Source organism: Schistocerca piceifrons, chromosome 2 (assembly GCF_021461385.2).
Source record: "Schistocerca piceifrons isolate TAMUIC-IGC-003096 chromosome 2, iqSchPice1.1, whole genome shotgun sequence".
Classification (NCBI taxonomy): domain Eukaryota; kingdom Metazoa; phylum Arthropoda; class Insecta; order Orthoptera; family Acrididae; genus Schistocerca; species Schistocerca piceifrons.
In genome coordinates, this window is record NC_060139.1 from 477,944,811 (window position 1) to 477,963,009 (window position 18,199).

An 18,199-nucleotide genomic window follows, 5' to 3' on the forward strand; every position below is an offset into this window, starting at 1 on the left:
TCCATTAGCATTTGTATGCCTGTAGTTTTGTGCTCTACTTTATAGTTCTTGTGTGTAGTTTTTGGCTTCTTAACCGTTTTTAATGTCATTTGTATACAAGGTTGAACCTTTTCGATTTTAAATGTAGGCTTATTTGTCAGAAGGCCTATGAGTTTTACGGAAATTGGATCAACCGGTATTCTGATTTTAATCACCAGTTCTTTTACAATCTTACTGCTAGAGGTAAACATCTCTTAATTCCTGTTTAAGTTGTGCCATTGTGGCTTATTTGTAAACTGAACATGTAAAATTACAAAATCCTACTTTTTTATTTATTTACTTTATTTATTTATTTATTTATTGAGGTGGGCGAGGGAGGCAGCTATTACTGAAACTGCACCATGATTACTAGCTGTACCTTCAAAGTAAAAGAAGGATTCCATCGCCATGGGTTGAACAGTTGCTTTACGTTTTTTGACAATCAAAAGATAATATAACAAAAAGTATAAATAAAAATAAATTAAAGATTGATTGATGATCATATGGGTAGTTGTTTTACCTTCCCTTTAAAGCTGAATATCAAAAGCTTACAAAGTGAGGTTTTAGGGATGGTTTAATGATTAATGTGCAAATGAATCGCTGCTTAACATATTTAGACTTCATATTCTATTTAGGTAACCTTGTTGGAACATTTAGTTACCTGTAATTTAGATAAATTTCATTACATTGTTACTTTAAAGTTCTGGGTACCTAATTATTTTAGGTAAAAAAATCCACTATTAAAAAACTGCAAAGAGTAGTACTCACTCACTTTCAAAAAAGTCTAAGGGATCCTAACATGTTTGATGACCTGTATTTGGTAGAATAGCAAGAACTTTTTCAAATTGTTTCAAGGATACATCCTTCTCATCAACATTCTCAACAACTTTGCTGAGTCCCTGCCAAGTCTCATACAGACAGTCCGTATTTTTCAATTTTTGTCAAGAGCGCTCTGCACAAATGCAGCATACATATATTTGGCTGATATCTTCACAAAATAAATGTTCTAGGCAAGCTCTTTGCGACATCTGGTTCTAACAGTGTTACTGCTTAAAGATTGTATGTCTACAGGTCTTCGAAATATGATTGTTCATCACTCATCTCAGAATTACTGTCAGATTCATGTAATGCTTCTGCAAACTAACTATTTTTTCAGTTGTGGGTGTGTAGAAGACTTGACATCCTTCCGCTTTTAACACCTGCGAAAAAGTTTTGTATTGTGAGCAGACTATCACTTGTGTAAGTTTCCAAGATAAAGTTTCCTTGTCTGTAAGAAAATCTGCTTATTACCTTTTTCTGCACACTTTCCCATACATACTTTTCGTATGGCTACTGACTTTTTTTTGTACTTTCTTTTTCTTTCAGCATCCTTCATATCATACAGTGTTCGATTAAAAATTTTTCATATGTGGTTGCCTGTATCTTCATGTTTTCTCATCTTTTTCTATCTTATTGTCTTTATTTTCTTTGTGAGTGCTGTATGTGCTGGCACCTTTCTACAACTCATCGTTTTAATTCGCAGTTGCGAATAAGTACTACCATCAGCTGTAGAATGGAACGACGACAATGAAAATTTTTGCTGGAGTGGGACTTGAACCTGAATTTCCCACTTGCATGCATGCATGTCCAAAGGAACTTCGCATCGTAATCAGAATAATACAGGAACTGCAATATTGTATTTCTGCAACTTTTTTCAAAGTTGTCTCTTATTCTTTGCTGACATGGTTTTTCACATTTTTCTGATTAAATAGTAATTGGTTTAGATTTCATAACAGCCTAAAAACCTGGCACAGGTGGGACACAATTACTTTCAAGATTTATACATGGTCATTTATATATTAAACTCTGCTTTGTGGATCACTAGATGTATTTAGTGGGTTTTCTAACTCCTAAGCTAAAATCAACAGAACCACTGTAGCTGCTGAGTGACTGATAAAACTTTGCATGTTTTATGTCATTGGTGAAACACTAAATGCATAACAAAAAAAAACCTTTTCTGAAAGTAATGCTCTGCTCTTTAAACTTAACAATGCAAATAATAACTGTGGCTGCAGTTTAAGCTTAATTAGCTGCTAATATAAAAAGCAAGTTTTATGCCCTTCTTCCTCATATGCAGAAGTGCCGACTCCATGTCACCTTATTTCTTCGAATATTTCTGTAACTTTGATAATTTTTTCAGAACACTACAAACAGTGACATAAATTTAATTAACAATAAAATTAAAAAAAAAGTCTCAGACACAGTTTCACATGGAATCTCACAAAGCCCACCATAGGGATTTATTCTAATGTTTACAGTCAACATGTTGTTTATCCACAAAGAACCTTATTTTAAAAATGTTTACTACATGGGTGTAAACTTAATGCAAATGGTAGCCGCTGCAGCATGGATTCTGTTATCTGACAAAGCAAAGCAAATAGTTCAGTAAAGTGAGAATGTTAAGGAAAAAGCAGAAACATTTGCCCAAGAATCTGAGTCTCATGAGATGAGGGGCAAATTGTCAAACACTAATAATTCCCATTTCTATTTAAATATCATATAACTTGGTAAGCACTACATCTACACTCTTTATTGTTAACCACTGCATGCACAAATATTACATCGGCTGCTAACTGCTCACCAAATAATGACAACAGTAGAGAAACATTTAACTCAACTGTTAACTGTCCAGGTACAGAGTCCTGTCACTGACAACTGAATGCACACCAGTGCAGAGCTACGAGAACATTTGTGTATGGCAGAGGAGATGCAACTGGACAAGGATCCTCTGGCAGTGGCCCAATGTACTCATACATGCCGGCGAGATGCTGACTGCACACAACAGTGGCACACTTGCTTTGTTTGGTCACCACTGGTGCTGGATGCAAATGCTGCGATGGTGGATTGCAAGAGTGTGCTGCCACAGTAGGTGATATCAATTGCTCCTTATAGATACGAGGCATCCATTTCATTATATTATGTGTTCAGTGCTTCATTGTTTCTGGTCCCTTCAACCCCCACAAACCAACCAACCACTTCATTGTTGATACTCAGCATTTCTAATTTGGGCTATTATGTCACATTAATTTGTCAGTTACTTTAGGTGAACAAGACACAGTGTTGACTTTCCCGCTATTAACAGCCCTTTGCAGACTGACAACAGCATGTCACAGAAGCAACTATTCTGTTCCAACCACTGCTTTCCAGACTACATGATAATGTGCTGCCTTTTCTAATGAGTCTTCATAAAATCACAGCCCTTTGCAGACTGACAACAACATGTCACAGAAGCAACTATTCTGTTCCAACTGCCACTTTCCAGACTACATGATAATGAAGCTTCCTTTTCCAAAGAGTCTTCATAAAATCATTTGTCATATTGGTAGCATTTGTTTCCCTGACTGTGTTATAAGGAAGTTGTTTTTTTTTTAATTTTTTTTTATTTTTTTTACATGTGTTTGTTGGCTCACAGTACAGACTGGTTATAATAAAACTTTAGGTACTAGAGAGGACCCTCATGAAAAAAGATTGATTGTAGGGCAATGAAATTTCATAGAAACATTTTAAGGATGTGCAAAGAGAAATAACAGATCAACCATTGAAAGAAACACATTTTAATTTCCACACAAGAAAGTAAAACTTGTTAATTGCATATCGTATTTATGTTACAAATGTTGCTCAATGCGACATTCCTCTGCATCCATGACAGATCCACTACAGATACCAATTCACAATTGTTCACAGCACTTTTCAAACAGCCAACTCTGAAACATCTAGCTGTCATGACATAGCTTGTGCACTACTAGATGATGGCTCATTGCATCTAGCCATGCCTAAAGTAACTTTGGCACTATTACCAAATTTCCAGTTATTCGAACTTTGGAATCATTTTCATCAGTTCTGATGTGCAAAGACTTCTCAGTCCTGCTCTAATGTGTCAGTACTAATGAAGAGCAGCGGCACTATTGCCATTGTTTTGATAAAAGAGCATCAAGAGTAAAGCCCTGCTCACTTTGTCCAGACCCATGTTTATTGTTTGCAGATGTAATACACACCGATGATCGTGTTTCAACCATACATCAGCATACCAGTACCTGCGCCTAATGTCAAGTCAAGACACTAACACTATTAACAACACAAATCCTGTGGCACAAAATCTCTATGTCTTTCCTACAAAGTTGGTGCTCACATGGTACACAGTTTTCCATGCACACTGGCACAAGTAGGAAAGTTTAAGTACCATATTTTATGGACTATAAGATGCACTTTTTCCCCAAAAAATTGCTTGCGTGTTACATTCAAAATTAATATAAAAATCACCGGTGTTTAATTTAAAATTCCCATCAGTCTTAAAAATGGCCTTATATCTCTATCTGGCATCACTGAATCCAACTAGCAGCAGCAGTGTGCTGATGCAACAAACATAAGTTGTAGGGATTCACCAGCTTGCTAACAGTCTCCCTTCTGCCCCACCATCACAAATCCAGAACACTGTCTAGCCTATGATGCATCATTGCAGTCTACGGTGCCAGTGTACTTGAACTGAAAGTGATTTGTGTTATTGGTAACAGTACAATATTTTTGTAGGCTAATGGAAAGAAATAAGAGGTGTTTGTATGATTCGGGGTATAAATTGAAAGTAGTGGCATTTGCAGCAGAACATGGAAACAGAGCAGCTGAGTGGCATTTTGGCCCTCCACCAACAGAAAAAAACCTTTCCAATTGGCAGGCTAATAAAGAAGAACTGAAAAAAAATGAACACTAAATGTGCAAATACAGGACTGGATGCAAAATGGCCAAACCTAGATGACGATGTATTGAAATGGGTTCAAGGACACTGTCAAAATGGCATTGGAATTAATACAAAAATGATTCAAATACATGCTCCTAAGCTAGTACTACAGTGGAGCTTAACGGATTTTAAGGGTTTACTTGGTCGGTGCTACAGGTTTATGAAGCATCATGGACTTAGCTTGCAAACCGAAACCAAAAGATCTCTGAAAATGCCACAAGAGTATGAAGAGAAAATATTATCTTTCCATCACTTTATTATTCAGCATCAAAAGAAAACCAGTATGGAACTAAGCCAAATAGCGAATATGGACGAAACTCCTCTGGCATTTGATGTGCCGAGGAACAGAACTGTTGCTGTGAAACATGCTCAAACTGTAACTATAAAAACAAGTGGACATGAAAAAACGCTCTACACTGTTGTCCTTTCATACTACTAAAATTGTCCTAAATTTAATTCAGTGATCATTTTCAAGTGCAAAACTGTGCCAAAATCTAAAATAACCACCAGTTGTTGTTGTTCACTTACATGATAAGGGTTGGATGGACGAGGCTGGTGTGAAGTTATGGATTAACAATGTGTGGGATAGGAGAGGTGCTTTATTGAAGGAGAGTTCTCTTCTTGAGCTAGAACAGTGTAGTAGTCATTCGATAAAGTCTCTGACAGAGAAATTGAGACAGGGAAATACAGAGCTTGCTGTTATTCTGGGAGGACTTCCTACACAATTGCAACCTCTTGATGCCTCAATAAATAAATCATTTAAAATTGTGTATGAGAGGAATCGTGGAACAAATGGGTGGTGGATGATGAAACTGAACATGAATTAACGCCAAAGGGAGCTTTAAAATGACTTACAATCAAAGAAGTGTGTCAATGGATAAAGCAGTCATGGTCTAGAATGAGAAAAGCATTTGTAGTAGTAGTAGTAGTAGTAGTAGTAGTAGTAGTTGTTGTTGTTACTGTTGTTGTGATCTAGCTACGTGACTAACTTCAGCCGGCATCCACTTGAACCATCTTGCAGTAGTCACACTTTGATCTCTTTCTATAAGTTTTACGTCCCCCACTCTCTTCTCTCCATCACCAAATTGACAATTTCTTGATGCCTCAGGCTGTATCCCAGCAACCACACCTTTCTTTTAGTCCCCCCCTGCGGGTTCGGGGGTTAGAATAGGCCCGCGGTATTCCTGCCTGTCGTAAGAGGCGACTAAAAGGAGTCTCAAATGTTTCGGCCTTATGTGATGGTCCCCTCTCGGGTTTGACCTCCGTCTTTCTAAATTATTCTGAAGAGCGAGCCAATTGGGGAAGGGCGCCTTACATGGTGCACTGTATCCGTCGTGCATTGAGACCTTTAGCCGGCTTTTTCGTCGTTGCAATGGTGTCCCGCTCGTTTTCCATCTCTTGGGCGAGGATACGTCCCTGGGTGCGATTACCACGCTGCACTCTGCAGTGTTGCTTTTAACTGCGACGACGAGCTTGGACATTTTTGCACCTAAGATCCAGCACGGTAGCCAGTCCGTTGTGGTGGGGCCGCCATGTACCCTGTTGGTTGTAGCCCCCTGACAACACAGGGATCGCTCTACTGATGCCTGCGCTGTTAACTCCCCACGTATGCCAAGGAGTAGATGCCCATCTCCCTGGGGCATCAGGACTCCCGGCAATGGCCATCCTGCCAGGTGGCTATTGCTGCGGCTGGGTGGTGCCCTTGGGGAGGGCCCTTGGTCGGAGTAGGTGGCATCAGGGCGGATGACCCGCAATGAAGCTTGGTACATGATCTCTCGCTGGCGGCCAGCCCCCAGCAGTCTCTAAGCGTTCGAGGGCTCATTTTAAAGCTAATGTTTATGACCCCAAATCGTTCCCATCCCTGGCCACACCATGGGAGGAACGAAAGGCAATGAATGACAGTGACGTGTATTCGCCCAGGTATCTCGTCTGTACCAGAGCTGATGGGGACTCATTTCTATCCGTGAAGCCTCAGTTCTTTGTAGAGCATTTAGAGGACAAGTTTGGGGAGGTGGAGGGCTTGTCCAAAATGCACTCTGGGTCAGTTTTGATAAAAACGGCATCCTCTGCCCAGTCACGCAGGTTACTTGCTTGTGACAAGTTGGGGGATGTTCACGTTACCATCACCCCACGTAAGAGTTTAAATTTGGTCTAGGGTGTTATTTTCCATAGGGACCTCCTTTTGCAGTCTGATGACGAGCTGCGCGCCAATTTAGAGCGCCGAGGTGTACATTTCGTCCGGCGTGTTCATCGGGGTCCGAGGGACAATCAGGTAGCTATCGGTGCCTTCATCTTGGCCTTCGAAGGTGATACCTTACCAGAGAAGGTCAAGGTGATGATCTACCGGTGTGACGTCAAACCCTATATCCCTCCCCCGATGCGGTGCTTTAAGTGCTGGAAGTTCGGTCACATGTCCTCTCGCTGTACTTCTAGCCTCAAATGTCGAGATTGTGGACGCCCATCTCATCCCAATACTCCATGTGCTCCGCCTCCCGTCTGTGTCAACTGTGGAGAGCCTCATTCCCCTTGCTCGCCGGACTGCAGTATCTTACAGAAAGAACGCAAAATCATGGAATATAAGACCCTGGACCGACTGACTTACACCGAGGCTAAGCAGAAATTTGAACGGCTACATCCCGTGCGCATGATGTCATCTTATGCCTCCACTGTCACTCCTGCTCCAGCTCCTTCAGCTGCAAGATATACAGTCAGCTCTCAGAGTCACAGGACCTCACCTGCCCCCTTGACGATGGGGGCCCCTTCTCCCGCTGTTGCTCCAACACCATCTACCTCGGGAGCAGCACTCACTAAACCACCGGGGACACCAGTCCCCACTTCTAAGCCGGAGAAGCGTAAGTCTTCTTCGGCTTCTCTCGTTCGGAAGGGATCCCTTGGGTCACTCCCTTCCCAGGTTCCTACCAGCAGCACAGCAGACACCAACCAGTGGCTGAAGAAGCCACAGGTCGCTGGTCGCCGGGCTTCGCGATCCTCGTCGGTCCCAGAGACTGACTCCAATAAGCCCTCTCAACAACGGCAACCAAAGGAACAGCGAGAGAAAACGACTTTGAAGACCCGTAAGTCCAAGACACCTGCAGTGGCACCTACTCCATCGCTACCTAAAAGCTCTGCGTCTGAGGATGAGGTGGAGATCCTTGCATCCGCTGAGGACCTCGATCTTGCCGATCCCTCAGACGCAATCGGTAGCACTTGCACGGGTGCTCCATTGGAGGCAGCAGGTGACCCAGCGGCGTAATCTGCCTTCCCAGTCCCGTCACGCCTTTCTCCGCAATGGACAATACCATCCTCCAGTGGAACTGCAGCAGTTTCTTCCACCATCTAGCTGAGCTCCGCCGACTTATCAGCTTCACCCTTTCTTCTGCATTGCTCTTCAGGAAACTTGGTTTCCAGCAATGCGAACCCCCGCCCTCCGTGGCTATCGGGGTTATTATAAGAACCGGGCAGCATATGAAAGGGTGTCTGGTGGCGTCTGCCTCTATGTCCTTCACACTCTGCACAGCGAGTCTGTCCCTCTCCAAACACCTTTAGAGGCTGTCGCTGTTCGGGTGTGGACGCCACAGGCTGTTACCGTCTGCAGTCTTTACCTTTCATCGGATGGTGATGTCTCGCAGCATGTCCTGGCTGCGCTGATAAGCCAATTGCCGCCACCTTTCTTGCTATTGGGCGACTTAAACGCCCATATCTCTCTGTGGGGTGGGTCAGTGGCAACAGGTCGAGGCGCCACCGTTGAGCATTTATTGTCACAGCTCGATCTCTCGATTTTAAATGATGGTGCCTTCACACACTTCAGTGTGGCGCATGGCACATACTCCGCCATTGACCTTTCAATCTGTAGCCCTGGCCTCTTACCGTCTGTCCAATGGAGTGTGCATGACGACCTGTGTGGTAGTGACCACTTTCCGATATTTCTGTCACTACCACAGCGTCACTCTTCTGGGCGCCCTAGCAGATGGGCTATGAATAAGGCTGACTGGGACTTGTTCTCCTCCACTGCCGCTCTTGAGCCTCTCTCTACTGATGACATTGATGCGGTGGTTCAATTGGTCACCACCGGCGTCGTTACTGTCGCCGAATCTGCCATTCCCTGCTCCTCTGGGTCCGCTCGGCGGCGGACTGTGCCTTGGTGGTCGCCTGCGATCGCTGCAGCAATTACAGATCGCCGGCGGGCGCTACAGCGTCACAAGCGACATCCCTGCATTGAACACCTGATCACCTTAAAACGGCTGCGTGCGCGGGCCCGCCGCCTTATCCGCCAAAGCAAGCAGGAGTGCTGGGAGCGGTATGTGTCCACCATTGGCCTCCATGTCACTCCATCGCAGGTCTGGGCCAAGATTCGACGCATCTACGGCTATCGGACACCTATCAGCGTCCCTGCGCTCTCACTGAATGGAGCAGTTTGTACTGACTCCGACGTCATTGCAAACCACTTAGCAGAGCATTTTGCTATGAGTTCCACTTCTGCGAATTACCCCCAGGCCTTCTGCTCCATTAAAGAGCGGATGGAACGTCGGAGCCTTTCTTTTCGCACCCACACTTCTGAATCCTACAACGCTCCATTCAGTGAGTGGGAATTTCACAGTGCCCTTGCCGCTTGCCCTGGTACCTCTCCCGGGCCAGATATCATCCACTGTCAGATGCTGAAACACCTTTCAGTGGACTGCAGGCGACACCTCCTCGACCTGTACAACCGTCTCTGGGTCGATGGTGAGTTTCCGTCGCAATGGCGAGAGAGCATTGTCATCCCCGTTTTGAAACCGGGCAAGAGCCCTTTGGAGGTGGACAGCTACTGCCCCATTAGCCTCACCAACGTTCTTTGCAAGCTTCTCGAACGGATGGTGAGCCGGCGCTTGCATTGGGTACTGGAGTCTCGGGACCTCCTGGCTCCGTCTCAGGGTGGGTTCCGTAAAGGCCGCTCCGCCGCCGACAATCTGGTGAGCCTGGAGTCGGCCATCCGTACTGCCTTTGCCCGCGGTCAGCACCTGGTCGCTGTCTTTTTCGACATGCGGAAGGCGTACGATACAACATGGCGTCACCACATCCTTTCTACACTTAATGGATGGGGTCTTCGGGGCCCTCTGCCGATCTTTATCCGCAATTTCCTGTCGTATCGTACCTTCCGCGTGCAAGTCGCAGCCTCATATAGTTCCTCCCACGCCCAGGAGAACGGCGTGCCACAGGGTTCTGTTTTAAGTGTCTGCCTGTTTTTAATAGCCATTAATGGGCTCGCTGCGGCCGTGGGAAATTCTGTCTCTGCTTCCCTGTAGGCTGACGACTTCTGCCTATACTACAGCTCTATTGGCATTGCAGCTGCTGAACGTCAGCTACATGGCGCAATCCGCAAGGCACAGTCTTGGGCTGCAGCGCATGGTTTTCAGTTTTCGGCTGCCAAGACCCGCGTTATGCATTTCTGCCGGCGCCGAACGGTCCATCCTGAGCCGCGGCCTTCTCTTGACAACGAACTTCTTGCTGTGGTGGAGACCCACAGGTTTTTGGGGGTGGTTTTCGATGCCCGGTTGACTTGGCTGCCTCATATCCGGCAGCTTAAACAGATGTGTTGGCGGCATCTAAACGCTCGGAGATGCTTGAGCCACACCCGCTGGGGCGCTGACCGATCTACCCTGTTGCGGCTCTACCAGGCGTTAATCCAGTCCCGTCTGGATTATGGGAGCCTGGCTTATGGCTCAACGTCCCCATCTGCGTTGCAGGTGCTGGACCCAATTCTCCACAGTGGGATACGCCTTGCCACTGGTGCTTTCTGCACCAGCCCTGTGGACAGCGTACTAGTGGAGGCAGGTGTCCCTCCACTGCAGTTACGACGCCAACGTTTGCTGGCCGCTTATGCTGCCCGTGTTTTAAGCTTGCCCGGGCATCCAAACTATCGTCTCCTGTTCCCGCGATCGGTCGTCCATCTGCCAGGACGTCGGCCCCGGTCTGGTTGTACAATCGCGGTCCGCGTCAAAGAGCTTCTCTTCGGGCTTCGGGTTTTCACTGTTCCACCTCCTTTCCGGGCCACTTTGCGTACACCCCCATGGTGTGTTCCTCGCCCTTGCCTTCGGCTCGACTTGGCACAGGGCCCGAAGGACTCAGTCCCTCCAGAGGCCTTCCGCCGCCGCTTTTATTCCATCCTGGCCACGTATCAGGGCTCTGGCATTGTTTACACTGACGGTTCGATGGTTGCTGCTCGTGTTGGGTATGCGCTCACTCCAGGGGACCATTCCGAACAACGTTCCTTGCAGGATGGCTGCAGCGTTTACACTGCTGAGCTGGTCGCCATCTTTCGTGCCCTAGAGTATATCCGCTCCTGCTCAGGTGAGTCCATCGTTATCTGTAGCGATTCCCTGAGCGGTTTACGAGCTCTCGACTAGTGTTTCCCTCGTTCTCGTCTGGTGATGGCTATCCAAGAGTCCCTGCATACTCTTGCCCGTTGCGGCCGCTCTGTGGTCTTTGTGTGGACCCCCGGTCATGTCGGTATCCCAGGCAATGAACATGTTGACCGCCTGGTGAAAGAGGCCACGAGTAAACCATCTCTGGGTGTTGGCCTCCCAGAGACTGATTTGCGGGCAGTCCTCCGCCGAAAAGCTTTTGCGCTTTGGGACGCTGAATGGCGCGATCGGATCACGCCCAATAAACTCCATGCCATTAAGGAGACGACGACTGTGTGGCGGTCATCCATGCGAGCCAACCGCAGGGACTCAGTCATCCTTTGTCGGCTCCGCATTGGTCACTTCCGGCTGACACACAGTTATTTACTGCGCCGGGAGGACCCTCCTTTATGTCGCTGCGGGGCGGCTTTGACAGTGGCCCACATTTTGTTGGCCTGCCCCCTTTTAGCTGTGGTCAGGCAGACATTTGCGCTGCCTGATACACTCCCTGCCCTTTTATCTGATGACCCTGTTATGGCTGGCTTAGTTTTACGTTTTATTCGGGCAGGGGGTTTTTATCGTTTACTCTGAGTGTTTGTTCTGTTCTTTTGTGTTGATTCTGGCCATTGGCCTACGATTTTACGCTGAGTTTTTAATGTGTTCTCGGTGGTTGGCTTTTCCTTTTTATCTCTATGGTCGGCCAACCACCGTCACACTCTGTGTGATTTTAATTTGTTTTGTCTGATCTCTGTAGGAGTATTTCTTGTCCTGTGTCGTCTGACGTCTTTCCTGCTGTTCGTTTTTATTCTCGTTGGGTGGTTTTAATTTTTTGGAAAAAGGGACCGATGACCGTCGCAGTCTGGTCCCTTTAATCCCCCAAACCAACCAACTTTCTTTTAGTCAGGTTGTGCAATAAATGTTGTTTCTCTCGAGTTTGATTCGGCCATTTGTACTACTTACACTGAAGAGCTGAAGAAACTGGTACACCTGCATAATATCGTGTAGGGCCCCTGCAAGCACGCAGAAGTGCCGCAACACAACGTGACATGGACTCAACTGTTATCAGAAGTAGTGCTGGAGGAAATTGACACCATGATTCCTGCAGGGCTGTCCACAAATCCATAAGAGTACGAGGGGGTGGAGATCTCTTCTGAACAGCACATTGCAATGCATCCCAGATACGCTCAATAATTTTCATGTCTGGGGAGTTTGGTGGCAAGCAGAAGTGTTTATACTCAGGAGAGTGTTGCTGGAGCCACACTGTAGCAATTCTGGATGTGTGGGGTGTTGCGTTGTCCTGCTGGAATTGCTCAAGTCCGTTGGAATGCACAATGGACATGAATGGATGCAGGTGATCAGACAGGATAGTTATGTACGTGTCACCTGTGAGTGTCGTATCTAGATGTATCAGGGGTCCCGTATCACTCCAGCTGAACACGCCCCACACCATTACAGAGCCCCCACCAGCTTGAACAGTCCCCTGCTGACATGCAGGGTCCACGGATTCGTGAGGCTATCTCCATATCCATACACGTCTATTTGCTCACTACAATTTGAAATGAGACTTGTCCAACCAGGCAACATGTTTTCAGTCATCAGTAGTTGGAGTTGATGAGCCCAGACGAGGCATAAAGCTTTGTGTCGTGCTATCATCAAGGGTACACGAGTGGGCCTTCGGCTCCGAAAGCCCATATTGGTGATGTTTCATTGAATGGTTCACATGCTGACACTTGTTGATGTCCCAGCATTGAAATCTGCAGCTCGTGTGCCAACTATAACATCACATTCAATCTCACTTAAATCTTGATAACCTGCCATTGTAGCAGCAGTAACTGATCTAACAACTGCACCAGACACTTGCTGTCTTATGTAGGCATTGCCAACTGCACCACTGTATTCTGTCTGTTTACTTATCTCTGTATTTGAATACATGTGCCTATACCAGTTTCTTTGTCACTTCAGTGTATCTGATCTACCTATATTATCTTCTGTAGCAGACATTTCAAATGCTTCAACCCTTCTTGGCTGCACTGTTTATCGTCAACATTTCACTTCTGTACAAGACTATACTTCAGGCAAATACTTTCAAAATGCTTCATAACACTTAAAATTTGTATTAGACTTTAAAATATTTTTTTTTCATGAAAGATTTTCTTGCTGTGGCCAGTCGGCATTTAATGTTCTATGGTTAACTGACATAATCATTCAGTGGAGGAGGCAATCTATAATTTTCTATTGTAGTCTTCTTTTGAAAACAAATTTATTTTCTAAGATTGCTACATTAACACAATTACTGGATCACTAGTTTCAGTAGTATGTGTTGCCATCCTCAGCTCTATAAAAATAAAATATGTTGATTTTACAGGCTTACTGTCAAAGAAATAAAAAAGTAGTAGGGAATGCACAACCACTTAATGACAAAAGTTCCGTAACCAAACAAATGGGCAGTGGAAGTTATATCATACACTGCTTGCACCATTCTCTCATACAAGGACTATTCAATATGCTGTAAAATAACATCTCTAATAAAATTCTGCTCATGTGGATGGGTACAATCCAAATTTAACATAAGTAATAAATAGCTCTAACAAGTAAAATTTTTAAATAAAAAGTACCATAAAAATGTTGAGGCATTACAGTGACATACAAGGTGTTCCATAAAGTGTGATTTGTCTGCAGCTTAATTTGTCGTCTGTAATAAGTACCAATCGATCTTTTCCTACATTGTTTGTAGTCCTACCTGGAATTTCCATTGTTTAAGATCAAAGTTGACTACCTAATCGCAATGCCAAAGTTTACTCAAATTGTGTATAAAATAAAAAGTATGCTGGAAACTGGCATGGATGATTGCCTAGGCCATCAGACAAGAACTGGACAATTTGCGACATAAAGTGTGAACAACTTTGCGTACATGTGGCATGAACAAGACATACACATGCTACATCTTGCTGCTTCATGGTCTAAAGTCAGGTTGGCTGCAGCAGAGTAATTGACAAGTGGATTCGGAATACAATGGAAACTAGTGCTTAGAGGTCCAACCCGATGGTGGTCTGCACTGCCTGATGTCAATTACAACAAATATAAAGGGGGCACATTTTTGTTTTAACATTGGAATGAACAAAAGAAATGTAACATCAACATAGTAATCGTAATATCAAAATTTGTGCAAATTGTGTATAAAAGAAACAGTAGCTGTAAATTATTATTGATGGCTGCCTAGACCACCAGGTAAAGAGTTTTTTATTGGTACATATTTTTCGTAAAAAATTTTTTGTACATGAGCGTATTAGGTTGGTGCATAAGTTCGTAGCATTTTTGTTTTTCATGTTGGTATTCCAGTTCCTGTGAGCTTATTTATCATTTTTCATTATTTATTTGTAATTCACTGTTGCTATTTGAGTTTACGTATTGTCATTTGGAGATAGTGAGTGGAGCAGTGGATGCTAGAAATTGGAATACGATGTGGAGAAATATAACATTTTTGACATCATCTTCTGTTTGAGTTCAGTAGAGGGCTGACAGCAGCAGAAGCATCCAGAAACATTTGCACTGTGTATAGGGATAATGGAATTGGACAGAGCATGGCAAGAAAATGGTTCTCTTGTTTCAAGGAGGATCGTTTCAGTATTAGTCACTCCCAATATTCACGAAGACCTTCGGGATTTGATGAAGTTTGTTAAAACACATTAATCCCCAATGGTCCAAGTCACTGTACTCGAGAACTGGCAAATGTAATTATCTTTTATCATTCCACCATTGCGACTTCTGCATGCAATGTGGAAAGTTCAAAAATCAAGTGTATGGGTACCGTATGCTCTAAGCCAAAATCACAAAAATCGGTGATTGGCCATATGTGCATCTCTGCATGTTAGTCATCAACTGGGTCATGAACACCACCACCATTCCTATCCTGTGTCATTACTTGTGATGAGAAATGGCATCTTTATGCTAACATAAGGAAAAGAAAGGAATAATTGAGCCCAAACAAAGCAGCAACTCCCCATACAAAGAACTGCATGCTTCCACAAAAGATAATGTTATGCATCTAGAGGAACAGCGACGGTGTGGTGTACTATGAATTGCTTACCTGAGGTGTAACCATCACCGCTGACATTTATTGTCAACAGCTGAGACATCTTGCAGGTCCTGTCTGAGAAAAATGACCAGTAAGACTGTGTGAAGTGATGCTACTCCATGATAATGCCTTCGGGGTCGACCGAAGCGTCCGATCTGACCCATCGGCTTTGACCCGTGACATAAGGCTGTTGTGGTGTGTGACGTCACGATGGCACGGAATTTAGTTTGTGAGAGTGGTGTGTTTGTAGGTGTCATTTTGATGTGATCGGTGGTGCTCTCTGATGGTGTGTTAGGTGATGTTTTTGGTTTAGTTTGCGAGTGTGGCGTCGTGTGCGAATTTTGGTAAATTGCATTTTTTATGTCTGTGGTAGGTATGGATATGACTGACAGGGTCAACAGTTTTCGGTTGTCGCCTATGATGGGGGCAGTATGTTGTCTCTAATAAAATTTCTTCAACTGTTTGGATTTTTGGATGAAGTCGTGAAGTGTTCAGTATATCGTGAAGAAATGAGGCTTACTTAAAGTTCCGGCGTCTCGGACCAGGGATGGCTGTATGTGGAGATGTCGTAAGGATAACAGGTCAAGGGAAGTGTTTGATCCCAATGTGTGGCTGGTATCGGGAGATGTTTTTGAGCTATATAGGTCAAGGGAAGTGTTAGATCCTAATTTATGGGATCGGGAGTTGCTGTTGAACTATATAGGTCAAGGGAAGTGTTCGATCCCAATTTATGAGATCGGGAGCTGCTGTTGAGCTATATAGGTCAAGGGAAGTGTCCGATTCCAGATGATTATTGTGGTTAGTGGTATTTGTGATGTCGGTTTTTTCGTCGTTTTGTGTGGTTTTGTGTGGGGGTGGGTGTCTAAATTTGTTTATATTTAGTGTGTCCTCAGTCAAAAACCCTCTATTTCCCGCGCTTGTCCCGTTAGTGTCATTAGGCTTTTTGTGGTGTGTGTGTGTGTGTGTGTGTGTGTGTGTGTGTGTGTGTGTGTGTGTGTGTGTGTGTGTCAGACGGGTGGGATCGGACGCTTCTGTATTTCCGCCTTTGTCCATTTTGCTAGGCTGACAAAAGGCGCTATACAGGAGTTGGGTTGGGAAGTTGTTCCACAGCCACCTTTTTGCCTGATCTTGTGCCCTCAGATTTTCATTTTTTGCACTCTCTTGCCTTCAAGGAACTTCCTTTCCAGATGAAAATGTGCTCCGATCATGATCGACAAGTTCTTCTCCTCAAAACTATGATTTCTACAGTTGTGGAATTGAAAAGTTACCCCAGCACTGACAGACTGTTTTAAATAGCAAAGGGGAATATATTACTGATGACTAAAATCTGATATGTGTGTCTGTTGTGTTTATTAATCTTGTGGGAAAATGCTATTAGCTTACACACCAACCTAATGTTTTATACCACAGTCTTACATTGTGTGGAAGCTTGTTGTACTATTTCCTTCTACGTATTGTTGATTGTCATCCTTTGCTTGCCCTGAAACTGATCAATAAGGTCAAATCCTATTTCATAATTCTGTAAATATCAATTGTGTAGCTTTCCCCTTAGAACAATTCTATTACATATATTGTACAGTATGAAAGTGTCAATGCACATAATGTATTATGTTGTCCTTATCACGCAAATTGTCCAGTTTTTATCTGATGGCATAGGCAACCATCCATGACAGTTTGCAGCACACTGATTATTTTATATGCAATTTGAGTAAACTTTGCCATTGTTATTAGGTACTTGTTGTAGTCAGCTTTGGTCTTAAACAATGGAAATTCCAAGTAGAAATATCAACAATGTTGGAAAAGATCGATTGCTACTTACCTTAAAGGTGACTCATTAAGTTGCAGACAGACACAGTTAAAAGACATTTATACAAAGCTTTCAGCAACAGTCTTCATCAGAAAAAGAAAAACACACACCATTCATAAAAACAAGCAAGCACACCTCATGCACACATGACTACCAACTCCAGCAGCTCGGGCTGCAATTCCATTCTGTTCTTTGATTGTGCCTGTTTGAAATTTAACATGTCATCTTTAAGAAAGTGTAAGTAGAAATCTATCATTGTTGATGTTCCTACTTTGATGTTACATTTCTTCTGTTAATTCTAATGTTAAAACAAAACTGTGACCCCTTTACATTTGTTGCAATTGACATCAGGCAGTGCAGACCACCATCTGGTTGGACATCTCAGCACTAGTTTCTTTTACACTCCAAATCCACTTGTCAATTACTCTGTCACAGCCAAGCTGGCTTTATACCATGAAGTGGCAAGATGTGTCTGTCTTGTTCAACCCATATGTACTCAAAGTTGTACACACTTTATGATAGAACACCCGGCATGTCACAGTAATGTCTCAACTTGTTTATGGTATGTTTTTATTTACTAGTTAAAGCTACTTATTACTATATGTTGCCTTTGGATTGTATCCATCCACATGAGAAGAATTTTGTGAGAGTTGTTATTTTACAGCATATTGTATAGTCCTCGTGTGGGAGAGTGGTGCAAGCAGTGTATGATATAACTTCCATTGCCTGTTTTTTGGGTATGTAATTTTTGTCATTGAGCTGTTGTGTATGCCCTACTACATTTTTTTATTTATTTGACTGTAAGCCTGCAACATCAACATATTTTCTTTTATAGATCTGGGGATGGCAGGCAATATATTGCTAGAACCAGTAAGCCAGTAATTGTGTTAATGTAGCAGTCTTAGCAAGTAAATTGGTTTTCAAGAGAAGACTACAATACAAATTTAATATTCTCTCTACTTTGACCATTAGTAGTTGTTTTGCTGCCAAATAGCAAAATTCCACCACTGATTTCCTAATTAGATTGTCTCAGAATTATTTAATTTAATTTGCCTGCATGCCCTTATCCTTATTCTACTTTTGTTAGTATTCATTGTATAACCATGTCTTCTTTGTCTGTTGCCTGTTCCCTTTCTGTGATATTGCCT

At 43.7% G+C, this 18,199-nt stretch overlaps 1 protein-coding gene across 2 annotated transcripts in view; it reads left to right on the plus strand.

The window, feature by feature from the left end:
* LOC124776555 (protein chibby homolog 1) overlaps nucleotides 1–18,199 on the plus strand; it is a 56,127-nt gene that overhangs the window by 6,053 nt on the left and 31,875 nt on the right. Inside the window, exon 2 of one of the 2 annotated variants that reach the window (XM_047251591.1) lies at nucleotides 2,690–2,922. The exons of the other annotated variant lie outside the window; for it this stretch is intronic. Coding sequence (XP_047107547.1) covers nucleotides 2,690–2,922 — 233 coding nt within the window. The remainder of the gene's footprint in view (nucleotides 1–2,689; nucleotides 2,923–18,199) is intronic. 2 annotated transcript variants of the gene reach the window in all.